Consider the following 19,631-nt stretch of genomic DNA (forward strand, 5'->3'; position numbering starts at 1 on the left):
ACGTTACACAAATAGTACAAAAAAATTCTTATAAACCTGGGTTCCCCAGATTTATGTTTTACCGCATTAGCTTTATTGTTTGAAAGTTGCAGGTATAAGCCCTTTTACCTCTGAATACTTCAGTGTATATTTCCTAAAAATAGAATATTCTCTTACATAAGCAGAGATCAATTGTAAAAATTAGATATTAACATTTTATACAGTACTCTCATCTACTCTGCAGACCTTATTCATTTTTTTCCAATTGCTTTCCTGATTTTTAAGATTTTTAAGGGTCTTTTCATTTTGATCAAGTAGCTGTACTAGATTCAGCTGGTCCCCTGTCTCGTTGAGCCTTTTGCTCGTTCAGGAAAGTGTTCAAGAATGTACTACTTGGACTTCCCTGGTGGCGCAGTGGTTAAGAATCCACCTGCAAATGCAGGGGACACAGGTTCGAGCCCTGGTCCAGGAAGATCCCACATGCCGCGGAGCACCTAAGCCCGACTTAGCACCACAACTACTGAGCCTGCGCTGTAGAGCCCACGAGCCACAACTACAGAGCCCACGCACCACAAGTACTGAAGCCCGCGCGCCTAGAGCCTGCGCTCTGCAACAACAGAAGCCACCGCAATGAGAAGCCTGCGCAACTCAACAAAGAGTAGCTCCTGCTCGCCGCAACTAGAGAAAGCCCGCGTGCAGCAAAGAAGACCCAATGCAGCCAAAAATAAATAAGTAATTAATTAATTTTAAAAAAAAAACATTAAAAAAAAAAGAACGTACTCCTTGGGTAACCTTTTGGCCCTTGATACTTTGACAGATGATTACAGTTAGGGTTAGGAAAGAAATGTTTTATTTAAAGAGTAAAGATGATACAAATAATGTCTTCTTAAAGACTGTTTTATCTATTATACTCATGCTTCCTTCATAGAATTCTGTAAGTAGTGACAGAATAATTTTTTTAAGTTATATCACCACTTCCAACAGCCACCTTTCCCCCTTGCTCTGCCGTGTGCTCCCTCACCAAGACAGGAATCCCAGTAGGTACCAGTAGGGAAATAAGCATTTACCTGCACATATCCATAGCTTATAGGTTGAAATGCCTGTCTACAAAGGGAATGATTTGTTATTACACATGTAAATGAGAGGTATTATCTTTTGCATGCACTGAAAGTGGCTGTTAATAAATTATTAAAAAGATATTGTTCCTGACCTCAAAAAACTCATCGTCTAGTTGGAGAGACTAGAAATAGATAACTATTACATAATTAAATAGATAATTATTACATAATTTGATGGTAACAACAGTGAGAAAAAGATGTCCCATTATTTGGAAGAGGACCGAAGTGAGAGAGGTTAGGAAAGACTCTGTTTTGTGGCTTCCTGAAATTATTTGTGTTGTTCCCAAAATTAAGTTGCTAGTGTCTCCTGGAAGAGAGACGAAAAACACGTAAGTGAATTTACCCTGAGTTCCATTTATGCCACTCATGTCCTTGTTACTTTTGCCTTGTCCACCAGGTCAAATACAGTTCAGCTTACCTATTCAGTGGTGAGCTCCCTTGAGAGCAGGGTTGGTACTGTGTACCTGATATTTGAGTGATTGGCTTTATTCTTTGCTTCTTGTGTAACATATGATACCTAATGATTTTTATCAGACAAGTGGAGGCTCTTTGTAGGAAACTTAGGGAAAAAAAAAAAAAACCAGGAAAGAAAGTAATTTAGCCCTAATTTCATCCCCAGAGTATATTCTTCCTTTCTTTTTTTTTTTTTTTTATCCTATGCTTTACTGTTAGGTCAGATCCATTACCCCAAATTTGGTTCAGATATTGAGACTGATCTTACCACACACACAGCTAAGAGGGTATTTATCACTCACATAATGAGGCTTTTAAGGGAGAACAGGCCAGGTTCCCAAGAGGTCCAAAAATGACTTAAGACAGCGGGGAGGGGTGACTGGCTTGGCGTTTCACGGTGGTTAGAGGGTGGGGCTGAGGTCAGAGTACTCTTATATATGAGCAGGCTCTAGTTTTGTTTGAATATCCCATCAGTGCCAAATAAGGGAGCACCCAGGTTTTCTTCTCAGCTTTCCCAGATGTGAGACAGAAGAGGAAGAAGGATTGGGAGTGGTAGGGCTTCAAAGCTGTTAACAAACATGTAAAATGTAGTCAACTCTTTATTACATTTATATGTATACTTTTTATGTTAGGTCATATACATTGACTTGATTTTTAAAATCTATTTGAAGTAGTTTGCCATGGGATACAATATTATTCTATGTCATGATTTATATTGACTGCATAATATGAATATAGACATATATTTGACCTATCCCCTTTTGTTAGCAGATTAAATTGTGGTTTTTGGTTTTTGTTCTTATAAATATAACCTGGTGAGCATCCCTGCAGTTAAATATTTTCCAATATCTTTGATTATCTCCTTCAGAGTGCCTAGAAATGGAATTGCTATGTCAAAGGGTCTCTTTAAGGAATTTGTTATGTTGTTAATTATCTTTCAGAAACTTTAAAACATTTACATTTGCTTCAGTGGTGTATTGAGAGTGCCTATTTCTCCAAATGTTTGTCCATTCTGAATATTTTTCTTTAGTAGTCATAAACAATCAATAGATAGAGAATTGTATCATTTTTTTTCTTTATTTTAATCAGTTCTACAAACTAGTTTTCAACAGACTACAAAAGAAAACCCATACAATCATTTCGATACCTGCAGGAAAAGCATTTGACAAAATTCAACACCTTTCCATGATAAAAACTCTCAGCAAACTAGGAATAGAAGGGACTTTTCTCCAACCTGATTAAAGGCATTTATAAAAGAAAAAACCTATAGCTAACCTCATACTTAACGGTGAAAGATTGAATGTTTTCCCTTTAAGATGGAGAACCAGACAAGCAAAGCATGTCTCCTCTCACCACTTCAGTGTAGTATTATACTGTAGGTCCTAACCAACGCAATAAAGCAAAGAAAAAAGAAGGAAAAGAAAAAGATGGAGTGAGGGGAGAAGGACTGACGGGAGGGAAGAAGAGCATACAGATTGGAAAGGAAGAAATAAAGCTGCTTTGTCTTTGTTTGCAGATGACATGATCCTCTAGAAAATGCCAAGTTCACTCATTAAAATTAATAAATGAGTTTAGCAAGGTCACAGAATACAAAGTCAAAATGCAAAAATCTATTATATTTCTATATACTAGCAAAAATCTGTTGGAATTCCCCAATAACAACAGCCTTCTATTCATGTACACCTGCCCATTATAAGTAAAATTGTTTCTTGTTATATTTCCAGGGGAACCTATGATATTTTAGTAACAAAAGATAATCACACCCGCTCTGTTGGTCAGTATGACAACCATGGCAGTTTTGGAGAACTAGCTCTGATGTACAACACCCCGAGAGCTGCTACCATTGTCGCCACTTCAGAAGGCTCCCTTTGGGGACTGGTGAGTTAGAGATATGGTTCTCCTTGCATAGCATGGTATTAATTCCCCTTACTTCTGAGTCTCTGTCCTTGGGCTGTTGGTTCACACTATGTTTTATAGCCAATTATCTGAAAGACATTGTGGAAGGTTTTGTACCAGTGTGTTTTTCCATTTCTCTGAAGTGATTTATCAACAAACCATTTATTCCAAATTACATAGAAAAGACTGGGTCTTGTGACCTTGCAGTGTGTCAGCTCTTACTACATTTTCCATTTATGTTTTTATCAGACAAGTAGAGAGAGGGGGGATAACTCTGTACAAGAGACAGCCTAGAAAAATAAGTGTCATTGAAAGCTCTGCCAACCATGTTTTCCATCTCTATCTATCCTAGGACTAACTTTCCTCTGTGTTTGGCCATCTCTTTATTCATTGGTCCATGCCAATATTCAATAGATTTAGATGACTAGAAAGGCTGATAGCCATATTCTGGGAAATAGAACTTTCCTAGAATGTCTTAGGCACAGTACTGCTATGATCCTATCCTCTATTATACACGACCCACCTTGCTTCCTTCATTATCAAGCCTCAAAATACATAATTCTCTTCCTTCTTAAACAAAACAATCATCCTCTTGCACAGATTCCAAATTTCACTTTTAAAATGTTCACATCTATGATAATTTGTTTCCATTTACCCTACAAGCAGAATTAAATATATACCTTGGAATTATCAATATATTTCCTCAAATAAAATCACATTTTAAAGACCTACTAGAGCACTTTATTGTGCTATACTAATGTAGAATTAAGAATGCCCCTGAGGCAGGACAGGAATAAAGACGAAGACATAGAGAATGGACTTGAGGACACAGGGAGGGGGAAGGGTAAGCTGGGACGAAGTGAGAGAATGGCATGGACTTATATATACTACCAAATGTAAAATAGATAGCTAGTGGGAAGCAGCTGCATAGCACAGGGAGATCAGCTCAGTGCTTTGTGACCACCTAGAGGGGTGGAATACGGAGGGTGGGAGGGAGACGCAAGAGGGAGGAGATATGGGGATATATGTATATGTACAGCTGATTCACTTTGTTATAAAGCAGAAACTAACACACCATTTTTTTTTTTTTTTTTTTTTTTTTTGGTGGTACGCGGGCCTCTCACTGTTGTGGCCTCTCCCATTGCGGAGCACAGACTTCGGACACACAGGCTCAGCGGCCATGGCGGACCGGGGCACGAACCCGTGTCTCCTGCATCGGCAGGCGGACTCTCAACCACTGCGCCACCAGGGAAGCCCCTAACACACCATTTTAAAGCAATTATACTCCAATAAAGATGTTAAAAAAAAAAAGAATGCCCATGAGAGAGACTTCCCTGGCGGCCCAGTGGTTAAGACTCCTCGCTTCTAGAACAGGAGACTTAGGTTCAGTCCCTGATCGGGGAACTAGGATCCCACATGTGGTGCGGCCCACAAAAAAAAAAAAAAAAAAGATTGCCCCTGAGAGATGAGAGATACATTGGTTTAAGAATACATCACACACTTGGGAAGCCAGTGCTTAAAATACTCAAGGTAGATCAATAAATAATGGGGGAAAATAAACTCAGTTTTAAAATACATTAATGTCAACTTCTGGTCCAGGCCAAGATAGAATAGCCCCATTCCTCACTAGTCTTCCCTCTTAAAACTAGAAAACTCTGGATATCTTACTACAAACAAACATAGGAGACCCTGAAAGATGGAAAGGAGAAGGTGGACTGGCTAGGAACTAGGGATTTCAGGAATTAAGGAAGGACATAACAGTGAGTTCGCCAGGTTTTCTTATTAATTCCCATATATCCCAGATAGGGTGCTGGAAAAACCTACAACCCAGATCCACCAACAGGTACACATAAAAACAGCCCCAAGAAAAGTCTGCTCCCTTTAGCCAAAGGACAAGGAAAAGGACAGCTTGGCAGAATAGAAAACCGTTTATGATAATGCCACCCTATTCCTGCCAAATACCAAAGGAAAAACTGCTTCTACCTCCCCACACTGTCACTGGGGCCAGCAGGAAACTGGACTTAACAAACTCATCCAGCAGCAAAGAGGCAAAATGAGGTGATGTGTGGTGTTACTAATTGGCACTCCACTTCCCCTGCCAGAGTAGTGTCAGTAGAGTCCAGAGGGGAGCTGAACATGCACTCCCACACATACAGGCACCCTATATATATAGACAGGGTGACTGCCTGCAAAAAAAGAAGATAAAATTGGATTCAGTTTTACAACATAATACCCAAAATGTCCAGGATACAATAGAAAATCACTTGTTAGACCAAGAACAAAGAAATTCTCAATCTGAATTAGAAAAGGCAATCGAAAGATGTCAATACCGGGCTTCCCTGGTGGCGCAGTGGTTGAGAGTCTGCCTGCCGATGCAGGGGACACGGGTTTGTGCCCCGGTCCGGGATGATCCCACATGCCGCAGAGCGGCTGGGCCCATGAGCCATGGCTGTTGAGCCTGTGCATCCAAAGCCTGTGCTCCGCAATGGGAGAGGCCACAACAGTGAGAGGCCTGCGTACCGCAAAAAAAAAAAAAAAGATGTCAATACCAAGATGACACAGATATTGGAATTAGCTGACAATGATTTTAAAGCAGCCATCATAAAAATCCTTCAACAAGCAATTATGAACACACTAGAAACAAAGGGAAAAAAATAGGAAGTCTCAGTGGAGAAATAGAAGACAGAAAGAAGATCCAAATGGAAATTTTAGAACTGGAAAATACAATAACCAAAATAAAAACTCACTGGATGGGCTCAATAGCAGAATGAATATAAGGGAGGAAAGAATCAGTGAACTTGAAGATAGAACAATAGAAATTACCCAGTCTGAACAGCAGAAAGAAAATAGACTGAAATGAACAGAGCCTGTGGACTAATAAGAAAAGGTACAGTATTTGTGTCATCAGAGTCCCAGAAGGAGAGGAGAAAGAATATAGAGCTAAAAAATTATTCAAGGAAATAATAGTTGGAGAATCCCCAAATTTGGTGAAAGATAATAAACCTACAGATTCAAGAAGCTGAGTGAACTTCAAATTAGATAAACCCAAAGAAATCTATGCCAAAACACATCAGAATCAAACTTTAGAAAACTAAAGACAGGAATAAATTTGAAAGCAGCTAGAGAGAAACAATGCTTTACCTACAGAGGAAAAACAATTTGAATGACACCAGATTTCCTATCCATGAAGGCCAGAAGGAAGTAGCACAGCATTTTTCAATTGCTGAAAGAAAAGAACTGTCAACTCAGAATTCTATACCTAGTGAGAATATCCTTCAGGAATGAAGATATTCTCAGGTAAAACAAAACTGAGACTTTGTCACCTGCAGAAGTGATAAAAGAAAGAAATTTGGGGCTTCCCTGGTGGCGCAGTGGTTGAGAGTCTGCCTGCCGATGAAGGGGACGCGGGTTTGTGCCCCGGTCCGGGAAGATCCCACATGCTGTGGAGCGGCTGGGCCCGTGAGCCATGGCCACTGAGCCTGTGCATCCGGAGCCTGTGCTCTGCAACAGGAGAGGCCACAACAGTGAGAGGCCCGCGTACCACAAAAAAAAAAAAAAAAAAAAAAAAAGAAAGAAATTTGGAACACCAAGAATGGAGAAAGCATAACAGTAAACATATGGATAGACATAAAAGTCTATCCTCCTCTTGAGTTTTCTAAAATAGGTTAGATGCTTGAAGCAAAATTATAACATTGTCTTACATGGTTCTTAATGTATATAGAGGAAATATTTAAGACAATTACATTCTAAAGGGGAAGGAAAGGGGCCTAAATGGACGTTAAACTTCTACACTTTACTCAAACTACTAAAATGTTGACACCAGTAGACCATGATAAGTTACATATATAAATATAATACATAGAGCAACCACTAAAGTAATCTGTACAAAGAGATACACTCAAAAGCTCTATAAATCCATTCAGGTAACCTGCAGGAAGGCAAGAAAAGTGAAACAGAAGAACAGGAAACAGGGAAGAACAGAAAACATTGAATTAAATGGTAGACATAAGCCCTAGTATATGAATAATTACTATAAATATAGATGATCTAAATATACCAAGTGAACTTATTTACAAAGCAGAAGTAAAGTCATGAATGTAGAAAACAAACTTGTGGTTACCAGGGGATAAGCAGGGGGGAGGGATAAATTGGGAGATTGAGACTGATATATACACATTATGGGAAAAGAATCTCAAAAAAAGAGTGTTTATATGTATAACTGATTCACTGTGCTATACACCTGAAACTAACACAACATTGTAAATCAACTGTACTCCAATAAAAAAAATTTTTTTAAAGCTATTATGCCAAGTTAATTCAATCTAACTAATCTTAACTAATTAGAGGGCAGGAAGTTCTTTCAATTATTGTATGTGCTGTCTGAGAAACACACTTGAATATAGCTACAGATTTCATTAATTACAGTTCATTATTTTCCAGATTAGTTACTAAACTCGCATCAGAAGGTGAAAGACAGCAATTTTGTCAGCTGCCACTTCTCTCAGTGCTGTATCTTTTGCATTTCTGGAACTCAGACAGAAATTGATTACAAACAAAAACAAATCTCCATAAAAATGAGAAACATAAGTCTTTATGAATATGTTCAAGCCAAATGATTTTGTAAAGTATAAGAATCTTTGTTTTTAAAGACTTCCTTATAATCTTTATTTTCGGACTTCCCTGGTGGCGCAGTGGTTAAGAATCTGCCTGCCAATGCAGGAGACCCAGGTTCAATCCCTGGTCCGGGAAGATCCCACATGCCACAGATCAACTAAGCCCGTGCGCCACAACTACTGAGCCTGTGCTCTAGAGCCTGCGAGCCACAACTACTGAAGCCCGCATGCCCTAGAGCCTGCGTAGTGCAGCTAGTGGGCCCATGTGCCGCAACTACTGAAGCCTGTGTGCTGTAGGGTCCGTGTGCTGCAACTACTGAAGCCCGCGCGCCTAGAGCCTGTGCTACACAACAAGAGAAGCCACTGCGATGAGAAGCCCGCGCACTGCAACGAAGAGTAGTCCCCACTCACTGCAACTAGAGAAGGCCCGCGCACAGCAACTAAGACCCAATGCAGCCAAAAATAAATAATAATTTTTAAAAAAAGAAAGTAAAAGTATAGTAATATATATACTATGCAAACATGAACCAGAAGAAAGCAGAACTTATATTAATATCAGGTAAGTAGACTTCACAGCAAAGAAAATTACCAGAGACAAAGAGGAACATTACATAATAATGAAAGAGTTAATCTACCAAAAAGACACAGAAACCCTAAATATGTATATACCAAACAACAGAGCTTCAAAATATGTAAAGCAAAAACTGATAGAACTGAAAGAAGAAATAGAGAAATCCACAGTTATATTTGCAGACTTCAACACCCCTTTCTCAACAATTGATAGGACAACTAGACAAAAAATTGGGAAGGATACAGTACTTAACATCACCATCGACCAAAAGGATCAAATTGAAATTTATAGGACACTTCACACAACAACAGAGAATACACATTCTTTTCAAGCCCACAAATGTTCACCGAGATAGACTACATGTATCCTGGGATATAAAATAAAACTTAACAAGTTTAAAAGAATTGAAATCAGACAGTGTGTTCTCTAACCACAATGGAATGAAACCAGAAATCAGTAACAGGAAGATAACAGGAAAATCTCCAGACTCTTGGAAATCAACCCATTCCTAAATCTAAAAGTCAAAGAGAAAGTCTCAATAGAAATTTATTAAAAATGAACTGTAAAACTGCTTGCCTTGGACTTCCCTGGTGGTGCAGTAGTTAAGAATCCGCCTGCCAATGCAAGGGACACAGGTTCAAGCCCTAGTCTGGGAAGATCCCACATGCCGTGGGGCAACTAAGCCCGTGAGTCACAACTACTGAGCCTGTGCTCTAGAGCCCGCAAACCACAACTACTGAGCCCACGTGCCACAACTGCTGAGCCCACGTGCCACAACTACTGAAGCCCATGCACCTAGAGCCTGTGCTCCACAAGAGAAGCCACTGCAATGAGAAGCCTGTGCACTGTAACGAAGAGTAGCCCCTGCTCGCCACAACTAGAGAAAGCCTGCACACAGCAACAAAGACCCAATGCAGCAAAAAATAATAATTAATTAATTTAAAAAAACAACTGCTTGCCTTGTGGTTTGGATATGAGAATTAAGTAGAAGCACATCTGAGAAGCAGTTTCCTCGGTGCCTGGCACAAGGTAGGGTACTACAGAGTGGTGGCACGTGCTTCCCTTGGTTGTGGTGCTGCTCACCACCCTTCCATTTCTGAAACTCGTCTCCTGAGATCCCTGCCCTGCCTTCCGAGTTCCTAGCCTTATCCTTTGCAGTCTTCTCTTCCTCTCCCTGCTATCTTAAGTGAGATTCATCTCGCTGCTGCCTTACGTGACCTATTTAGATGCCCTTTTCTCGTGCATTATTCACCTGCTTTATAGCCCAAACCCTACCAAAGCTTCAGTACCACCTTCAGGAAAGTGACTCCCAGAGGGTCCTCTATAGCCTGACTTCTTACTTGTGCCTTCCAAGGCCTTTGGAAATGCCTTCTGAGGCTAAATCAGGGAGGACCTGGTGTTGCCACTGAGTTTCTCAAATTGGATTCTATATTCCTTCTCTTACTGGGGGCAGCTGCCACCATGATCATTACACTTAGTCTCTGCTCCCACTCTGTCTTGCTTGCATGAAAGTGAGTAGAAACTCTTTTTTCTTTTAATATTTATTTATTTATTTATTTAGCTGTACCAGGTCTTAGTTGCAGCACGTGGGATCTACATTGTGGCATGTGGGATCTAGTTCCTTGACCAGGGATCGAACCCAGACCCCCTGTGGAGCACGGAGTCTTTTTTTTTTTTTTTTAATTATAATTTTATTTATTTATTTTTGGCTACATTGGGTCTTCATTGCTGCACCCAGGCTTTCTCTAGTTGTGGCAAGCAGGTGCCACTCTGTTGTGGTGCGTGAGCTTCTCATTGCAGTGGCTTCTCTTGTGGAGCACAGGCTCTAGGTGCGTGGGCTTCAGTAGTTGTGGCATGCGGGCTCAGTAGTTGTGGCTCGCGGGCTCCAGAGCACAGGCTCAGTTGTTGTGGTGCACGGGCTTAGTTGCTCCGCAGCATGGCCTCTCCTGTTGTGGAGCACAGGCTCCAGACGCGCAGGCTCAGAGGCCATGGCTCACTGGCCCAGCCGCTCCACGGCATGTGGGATCTTCCCAGACTGGGGCATGAACCCGTGTCCCCTGCATCGGCAGGCGGACTCTCAACCACTGTGCCACCAGGGAAGCCCAGCAGGCGGATTCTTAACCACTGTGCCACCAGGGAAGTCCCAGTAGAAACTTTCTGCAGTGAAAGGAAAGGGTAGTATTCTTCTTCTCTTTTGAACTTCAGGGCTACTTGCTTGACTCTGAACACTTGGCTGCCTGAGGGAGCTACCATTTCACAGTAGCAGTTTCCTCTTCACAGCTCCATTGGAAACTCCCTGAAAGCTGGGTTGGTGTCTGGTGCTTTTTTATATCCTCCGCAGTCATAGGAACTGGACTTGCACAGCCTGAGAGCTCTGGGAAGTGCAAAAGCATGCGTAGAAAGGGTTGGAACACAAATAGAGATATCAGTTGTTTTCTCTTTAGCTAGAAATAGTTTATGGCTGCAATTTTAGTAATCTTTGTAATGTTATAGATGGATTTAGAAATACTGTTTTTTGACAATGTCTGTTCAAACATAAGGAAAGGAATTTTATAATTCCCATTGTCTCAGTCTTGATTGTTCTCTTTCCACAGCACTCTTGGCCTAGATTGGTGCAGGAAACATGCAGAAACTGAAGTCTAAAGATAATGGAGTAATATTCCAAAGTATAACAGTAACATTTTAAATGATACATCTCTAACCTTGGACTTCAAAAAAGTAGTGGCAAGTGATGCAGCTGATTAGAGCAATCAGAGATTGAATGGCTCTTTTCAAGCAGACAGATGGAAAATAAAATGGGGGAAGAATCTGGCTTAGTACCAGAGAGCAGACATTATTTGTACTCAGTTTAGGAAGGGAGGGTAGGAGTCTGCCACCTTTTATACTAGGAGTATAGGGTGCAGTAGGTGACTTCTCCTGTCAGGCAGATGAAGCATGGCATGGGATAGGACCAGGGAGTTCTGTGGCTGATGGAATATGAGCCAGTGAAACCTATTTAGACATCTCAACTCAGTTGTCTTCTATGTGTTTTCTCCACCCAACTCCCACCCCATCATCAAGAATACTAAAATAGCAAACCTACAGCTAAACATGCCCATAGCCCCTTGCTGTTTTTCATTCTTTCAACCTTTAGGATGTCATTACTGTACTTTAAAAAGAAAAAAAAATCTTTCTATTCTTGAGAGCCCAAGGTAGAAGAAAGTTAAAATTAACTTAGGTACAAAAAACTGCCTACTCACGTAGGAGCCTAAGCAATTAACATTCTCCTGGCTGCATGTCCCTCCCCACACACGCATACACATATCTGAGAAGTACCTGACCATAGCTCTGGTTAACTGTCTCTTGAGTATGAATCCTTGACTTGCTGGGGTCAAGATATCTTTCACATGCCTGCCTTCCATTTTGAGTTTCCTACTTTATCTCTCCATTAATTTAAAACCTACCTCTCCTTCAGGTCCCAGACAAATTTATATTTTTGCAACAAAATTATCCTTGATCACTCCAGGCTATCATGATCTCTCTCCTCAGAATTCTTGTGGCACTTACTTTGTCCCTGTAGTTCATCTAGCACATTTCATATGCTGTCTTGGACTGTAGTTTTTTATTCCTATAAATTTTGTATTGTCTCCCCATTGAGATTATAAAGTCCTTGAGGGTAAGAACCATCTGATTGTTTTATCTCCCTTTTTTGAAAGTGCATCTTTTCACATTAAACAGTGACTGTGAGCTCACAAATGTTTGATTGGGACGTTTTAAATTTTGTATTCTATTTATGACTGACCCATAGGTGGCACCCATTGAGTACTTGATAGCAGGTGACAACATGTGAGACATCTGTCCGGCTCAGGCTACAGATCTTTTTCTCATAGCAATGACTCAGATTGAAATATCATTAAACACTCAGTTGACCCAGTACCTTCCAGAGACCTCCAATGTTTGCTGTGGCATAGTTAATTAAACCATAGATGCTCCCTTATACGGGCATTTACCAGAATTTTCATATCCTTTCTTATAGGACCGTGTGACGTTTAGAAGAATCATAGTGAAAAATAATGCAAAAAAGAGGAAGATGTTTGAATCATTTATTGAATCTGTGCTGCTTCTTAAATCACTAGAGGTAAAGCCTATTTTAATAAGAGTCTGTTTATGGGGATTTAAGCAAAGCTGTTAAAATGATTCTCATTAGATTTTTTAAATCATACTATTCTAGCCCATTTCAATGTTGTATAGATACTATTTGTGACTTTCAATTAAGACGTTTCCTTATAATTTGTATGTTCATTGTTTCAGGTGTCAGAACGAATGAAGATTGTGGATGTAATAGGAGAAAAGGTCTATAAGGATGGAGAGCGCATAATCACTCAGGTGAGTGGGGGCCTTGTGCAGCACCTTTCCCAGAAGCCACCTCCTGAAGGAGTAGTGCATCATTTGTCCTGTCACTTTGGGGAGCTCATGTTGCACGATACGCAGGCACACTTCCTGCAGAGTGTTCTAAAGCCCATTGATGTTCAGCTTACTGACTTATGCACATCTCTTGCCTCCATTCACCTTTCCTTGGCTTCTGGTGTTTGTTCTTTTGGATGTCATTTTCTTTTAACCCTGAGTAAGCTTCCTACATCACTGTTAAAACCTGGAGAAGGTCGAAAGGTTGTGTACCTTCTCTCTATGTTTGGCACAAAGTCCCTTTTAGCTAATCTAACACAAACCAGTCTTCAGTGACTGACCAGATTTGTAAGGTATCTTTAGTGTTTCCTTTGTACCTTTTTGTCATGTTATTTTTGGGTACTGTAAGGATCATCACACAGTGGACTGGAACATTATGATGAGTGCTCTGTAATAATTTTCCTAGTCTACTATGTTTCCATTTTTAATTATATATAAAGAGTATTATAGACTTTTCCGAGTCTAAAACTTCTCTGCCAGTGGTTCTGGCAAGAGCACTGGGAAGGGGAATTCCCTGGCAGTCCAGTGGTTAGGACTCCGCGCTTCCACTGCAGGGGGCATGGGTTTGATCCCTGGTCGGAGAACTAAGATCCCACAAGCTGCATGGCGCAGCCAAAAGAATTTTTTTTAATTAAAAAAAAAAGAGCCACTGAGAAGATGTCTGGTTGGTCTGGGTTGGGGAATGTGTCCATACCTGAACCCAGAGCTGGGGCTAGAAGGAAGACTCAGATTGGTCAAGCCTAAATCCCCAGACCACCCCTGGGCCCTGGAGGTGGAGTTGGCCCAACCAGTACCACAGAGATTAATCAGGCTTATCATAAAAGGAGAGAGAGATGCTCCAGAGAAAAAGGACTAACAAAAAAATGATGTCTACTCTAAGTGGCATCTCTAAATGCCTTTGTTTTCTAGATAGCCCCACTGTTAATAATTCTTTTAATTAGAAATTGGTTTGATTCAGTAAATATTTACTAAGGTAGACAAGTAGGACCAGATATAAGTGCTATAATGAGAGGAAAAAGAATGGCACTGAGGGGCTTCCCTGGTGGCGCAGTGGTTGAGAGTCTGCCTGCCGATGCAGGGGACAAGGGTTTGTGCCCCGGTCTGGGAAGATCCCACATGTCGCGGAGCGGCTGGGCCCGTGAGCCATGGCCGCTGAGCCTGTGCTCCGCAACGGGAGAGGCCACAACAGTGAGGGGCCCGCAAACTTAAAAAAAAAAAAAAAAAAAAAAAGAATGGCACTGAGGACTTCCCTGGTGGCGCAGTGGTTGAGAATCCACCTGCCAATTCAGGGGACACCAGTTCGAGCCCTGGTCTGGGAAGATCCCACATGCTGTGGAGCAGCTAAGCCCATGTGCCACGACTACTGAACCTGTGCTCTAGAGCCCATGAGCCACAACTACTGAGCCCACAAGCCACTACTACTGAAGCCTGTGTGCCTAGAGCCCATGCACCGCAACAAAGAGTAGCCCCAGCTCGCTGCAACTAGAGAAAGCCCGTGTGCGGCAACGAAGACCCAACACAACCATAAGTAAATAAATAGATAATTAAAAAAAAAAAAAGAGTGGCAGTGAGAATATAGAACAGGATGTATTCTATACGGTTTCATGAAGGAAATGCCCTTTGAGCTAAGCTTAAAGAACAAGTGCAGTTCCAGCAGTTGAGGTCAGGGAAGGATCTTTCAGGGCAAGAGAACAATGTGAGCAAAGGCCTGTGGGTGTAAGCTTTGTTCCAGGGCAGGTATCCTAGTATGGTAAGAATGTAGAGCTGAGTTGCAGAAATGGGACATGCTGACTGGCCACATTTGCTTCTGAAGCTGTGGTGCTTTAATTTACTCCCAAAGGACCTCTACTTAATCCTGAAAAGCCCCAGACCTTCAGGAGGTATGTCAAGAGGTATGAAAAACCACAGTGTTTTCTGGGATGTCTGTGTTCTTGAAGATAGGAGTGCTAGGTGGTGATGCAGAATGGACACAAATTAAGATGATAACCACCTTATTATAGACCCCTTTCAGCAGTGTCTCTAGACCAAGGCTTCTCTAAGTGAGGTCCCAGGACTAGCAGCATTAGCATCATATAGGAATGTTAGAAATTCAAGTGCCTGGGCCCCACCCCAGACCTACTGCAGAAACTATGCTTTATGTTGTTTTGTTTGTTTGGTCAACTTTGTTACCCTATATTTTATATACAGTACAATTACCAAGTTTAAGTATACAATTTGAGAGTTTTATAACCATCCCTATAATCATAGTGTACAGCATTTCTGTCATCCCAAAAAGCTCCCTTGTTTGTATTTTAAGTAAATCCCCTCACCCGCTCCCTTGCTCCTGGAAACCGCTGACCTGCTTTCTATCGCTCTAAAAATTCCTTTTCTAGAATTTCATATAAATGAAACCATATAACGTGTAGTTTTTTGTGTCTGACTTGTTTCTCTTAGCATAATGTTTTTGAGATTTATCCATGTTGTTGTATGTATCAGAGGATCATTCCTTTTTATTGCTGTATTGTATTTCTGTATTGCTGTATTGTATTTCATTATACAGATGTACCATAATTCATCTTTCCACTCACCAGTTGAGAGACATTTGGGGTCTTTCCAGTTTGGGGCAATTATGAATAAAGCTGCAATAAGCATTTGCATACAAGTCTTTGTATAGACATATGTTTTTATGGAATTGCTGAGTCATATGGTAAACATAGGTTTAACAAATTGCCAAAATGTTTTTTAAAATGTCTGTGCCATTCTGCATTCCCCCAGCAATGTTCAAGAGTTCCAGTTGCTCTGTATCCTCATCAGCACTTAGTATCGAGTCTTTAATGTTAGCCATCCTAGTATGAAGTGGTATCTCATTTTGGTTTTATTTTGCATTTACCTAATGTCTAATGATGGTGAGCATCTTTTCCTGTGATTCCTTGCCATCCATATGTTTTCTTCAGTGAAGTACATCTTTTGCCCTATTTAAAATTAGGTCTTTTGGCTTCTTAATATATTGAGTTGTAAGAATTCTTTATGTACTCTGAGAACAAATCCTTTATCAGGCAAATGATTTGCAAATATTTCTCCCAAAATGTGGCTGTGGCCATGGCTTGTCTCTTCATTTTATTAATAATACCTTTTAAAAAGCAAAAGTTTTTAATTTTGACGAGTCCAATTTGTCATTTTTTTTCTCTTGTAATTCACTCTTTTTGTGCCCTATTAAAAAAAAAATGTTTGCACAGTTAGTAAGATTTTCTCCTGTTTTACTTCTAGGCAAGCACTGTTCAATAGAAATATTATGTGAGTCACATACAATTTAAAATATTTTAGTAGCCAAATTAAAAAAAAATGAGGGGCTTCCCTGGTGGCGCAGTGGTTGAGAATCTGCCTGCCAATGCAGGGGACACGGGTTCGAGCCCTGCTCTGGGAAGATCCCACATGCCGCAGAGCAACTAGGCCCGTGAGCCACAACTACTGAGCCTGCACGTCTGGAGCTTGTGCTCCGCAACAAGAGAGGCCGCGACAGTAAGAGGCCTATGCACCGCGATGAAGAGTGGCCCCCGCTCGCCGCAACTAGAGAAAGCCCACGCACAGAAACGAAGACCCAACACAGCCAAAAATTTAAAAAAATTTAAAAATTAAAAAAAAAAAAAAAATGAAACAGGTGAACTTAATTTTAATAATATATATTTAGCCTAATATATTACATTTCAACATCTAAGTGATATAAAAATTTAATAATGAGATATTTTACATTTGGGGGATATTCAGTCTTTAAAATTCAATGTGTATTTTACACTTACAGCACCTATAAATCTATACAAGCCATAGTTCAAGTGCCCAGTAGGCCCATGTGACTAGTGGCTACTGTATTGAGCCGTGCAGTTCTAGTTTCATAGTTTTAGATCTTACATTTAGATCTATGATCCATTTTGAATTAATTACATGGTATAAGGTTAGGGTTTTTCATATGGATGTCCAGTTGTTTCAGCACCATTTGTTGAAGAGATTTTCCTATCCCATTGCCTGACACTTGCATTGAAAACCAATTGGCCATATATGTTTGGGTCTATTTCTGGTCTCTTTTTGTTCCATTGATCAATGTCTGTCTCTCTGTTAATAATACTGCACTGTCTTGATTACAGTAGCCTTACATAGTAAATCTTAAAATCAGATAGTTTAAGCCCTCCAAATTTTTTGTTCTTTTTCTTTTTTTTTTTTTTAATAAATTTATTTTAGTTATTTATTTTTGGCTGCATTGGGTCTTCGTTGCTGCACGCCAGCTTTCTCTAGTTGCGGCGAGCGGGGGAGCTACTCTTCGTTGTGGTGCGCGGACTGATGCTCTGTGCAGTTACCAGCCGGGGCATATTCATGGAGACAGATGTGAATACTCCATGTTAGGAAGTGAGAGATGTTTGTCAGTCATAGTTGGACTAACATCCCTGGCAATCAGGATCCTCTCGTTTAGTTCTGAATTTGTTAGCCATTTACTGGTTTGTAGGTTTGGAAAATAAATACCAATTCAAGCTCAGGCAATGTGAAAATGATCTATTTCTGTGTCCCTCTTTAATACATATATATGGCTCTGACCTGACCTCCTCTCCCTCTTTAGGGTGAAAAGGCTGATAGTTTTTACATTATAGAGTCCGGCGAAGTGAGCATCTTGATTAAAAGCAAGGTGAGTTTATGTGTGATGGTGTGAGTTATGTCAGGGGAGATCCAGATGCCAGGTATATGCACAGAAAGTAACTGTTTGCTTTAAAAATGTGGAGTGTGTTTAGTGTTTCAGAACCACCATTATGTGAGATATGTGACTGACAATGACCGATGTTTAAGCCCATTCATTGATAAAGATTTAGTATATTTTTTCTTGTTCCTATTGCCTTTACCTCTGTTACATAATTAATGATATGAGAAATATTGACCTACAAATCAATAAGAAAAAGGATAAGCACCCTAACAGAAAATGGGGCAATTATATAATAAAAAATACATGTGAGTGTTGAATATGAAAAAGCTTCCTTTTTAGAGTACTAGGAAGGGAGGTCTCTAGGACAGTTATTATTATGGCCATTTGATGGATAGGGAGACCTAGAAAACACAGTGACCTATAGATGGGAAGAGTGATTCTTACCATAAATCCATCATCATCAGATTTCCTGTTTCAATTTTTTTAAGAATAAAGAACTTGTTAAAATACTGAGTTACATATAATACTAAATCAGCCTAGTGTAAAACCTTTTATGGAGTATTTTTTGTAAAAGTTAAGCATGGAGAAAGAAAGAAAAATATGATTACTGCCTATAAGATGGCTTGATTCCTAATTAAAAATATATTTTTTTACTTATAGTTTTTAGACTACTGCTATATGTTTGTACATTTCTCATATTCATTGACACCTACTGATCACAGCATAGTGTTGGGTTTGTAGGTCTAGCAGCACTGTGGCACTGGGTTGGGAAAGGGGGAGTTTGTCAGAAATTCAGTCTTGGGCTCTGCCCCAGACCTACTGAATCAGAATCTGCATTGTATCAAAACCCACAGGGGGCTGGTGTTCACAGTACAGTGTGATAAGTGCTACTCTAGAGAAGGGACTAGGTAGACATGAACACGTCTGCAGTCCCAGAGAATACGACAGAAATTGGAAAGAGAGCATTGGCTTGGGAGGGACAGATCAACTTCAGAGCAGACAGGTCAGGGCAGAAGTGTGAAAGGAGCAAAAGTCAAACCATGTAAGCCAGTGTGGTACTTTTGTTTATTTTTCTAAATTAACCTTCAGGGACTTCCCTGGTGGCGCAGTGGTTAAGAATCCGCTTGCCAGTGCAGGGGACATGGGTTCAATCCCTGCTCCGGGAAGATCCCACATGCCACGGAGCAGCTAAGCCCGTGTGCCACAACTACTGAGCCTGCGTTCTAGAGCCTGCAAACCACAACTACTGGGCCCACACTCTGCAGCTCCTGAAGCCCATGCGCCTAGAGACCGTGGTCTGCAACAAGACAAGCCACCGCAATGAGAAGCCCGCGCACCACAGCAAAGAGTAGCCCCCGCTCGCTGCAACTAGAGAAGGCTGCGCACAGCAACGAAGACCCAACGCAGCCAAAAAATAATAATAATAACAAATTAACCTCTAAAAATTTATTTATCTGCCTGTAACAAAGTCATTCTTAAAGATTTAGACTAATTCTTATTAATGTTATAAGTATTTTTTTACTTAAATTATTGCTTAGCTTAGCAGATGGATTTGTTTAAAAAATATAAGAAACTCTAGATAGTAAATAAAATATAGTACCTTATTTTCAGTAATTTGAAAAGCACAAAGTATAACCTGCTTGATTTCTTAAACCACCAAATTTCAAGGTTGAACATTACTTTTTAAAATATTTAGTTACTTAACTCTTCTAAACAAATATGGTAGGGGGACCACCAACTTAAGATGAAGGTAGTACCTAAAAATAAAATGTGTCGCCATAAAGTATTGTCCGAGAAAAGCATGGCCTCAAGTCAAAAAGAAGTAGCCCTGAATTGTGACTGTTTACCTATGAGAAGCATTGACGTTATTTAGGAAGAATTAGCAAAAGGCCTTG

At 40.4% G+C, this 19,631-nt stretch overlaps 1 protein-coding gene across 3 annotated transcripts in view; it reads left to right on the forward strand.

Annotated features, from left to right (window-relative positions):
- Positions 1 to 19,631, forward strand: part of PRKAR2A (protein kinase cAMP-dependent type II regulatory subunit alpha) — a 76,656-nt gene that overhangs the window by 55,823 nt on the left and 1,202 nt on the right. For 2 of the 3 annotated variants that reach the window (XM_065885193.1, XM_065885196.1), the window contains 4 exons: positions 3,275 to 3,428; positions 12,646 to 12,747; positions 12,921 to 12,995; positions 17,659 to 17,724. In XM_065885193.1, coding sequence (XP_065741265.1) covers positions 3,275 to 3,428; positions 12,646 to 12,747; positions 12,921 to 12,995; positions 17,659 to 17,724 — 397 coding nt within the window. The remainder of the gene's footprint in view (positions 1 to 3,274; positions 3,429 to 12,645; positions 12,748 to 12,920; positions 12,996 to 17,658; positions 17,725 to 19,631) is intronic. The other variant, XM_065885194.1, reaches the window with a different exon arrangement.

The sequence above is a fragment of the Phocoena phocoena genome, chromosome 10, assembly GCF_963924675.1.
Source record: "Phocoena phocoena chromosome 10, mPhoPho1.1, whole genome shotgun sequence".
In the NCBI taxonomy this organism is placed as follows: Eukaryota; Metazoa; Chordata; class Mammalia; order Artiodactyla; family Phocoenidae; genus Phocoena; species Phocoena phocoena.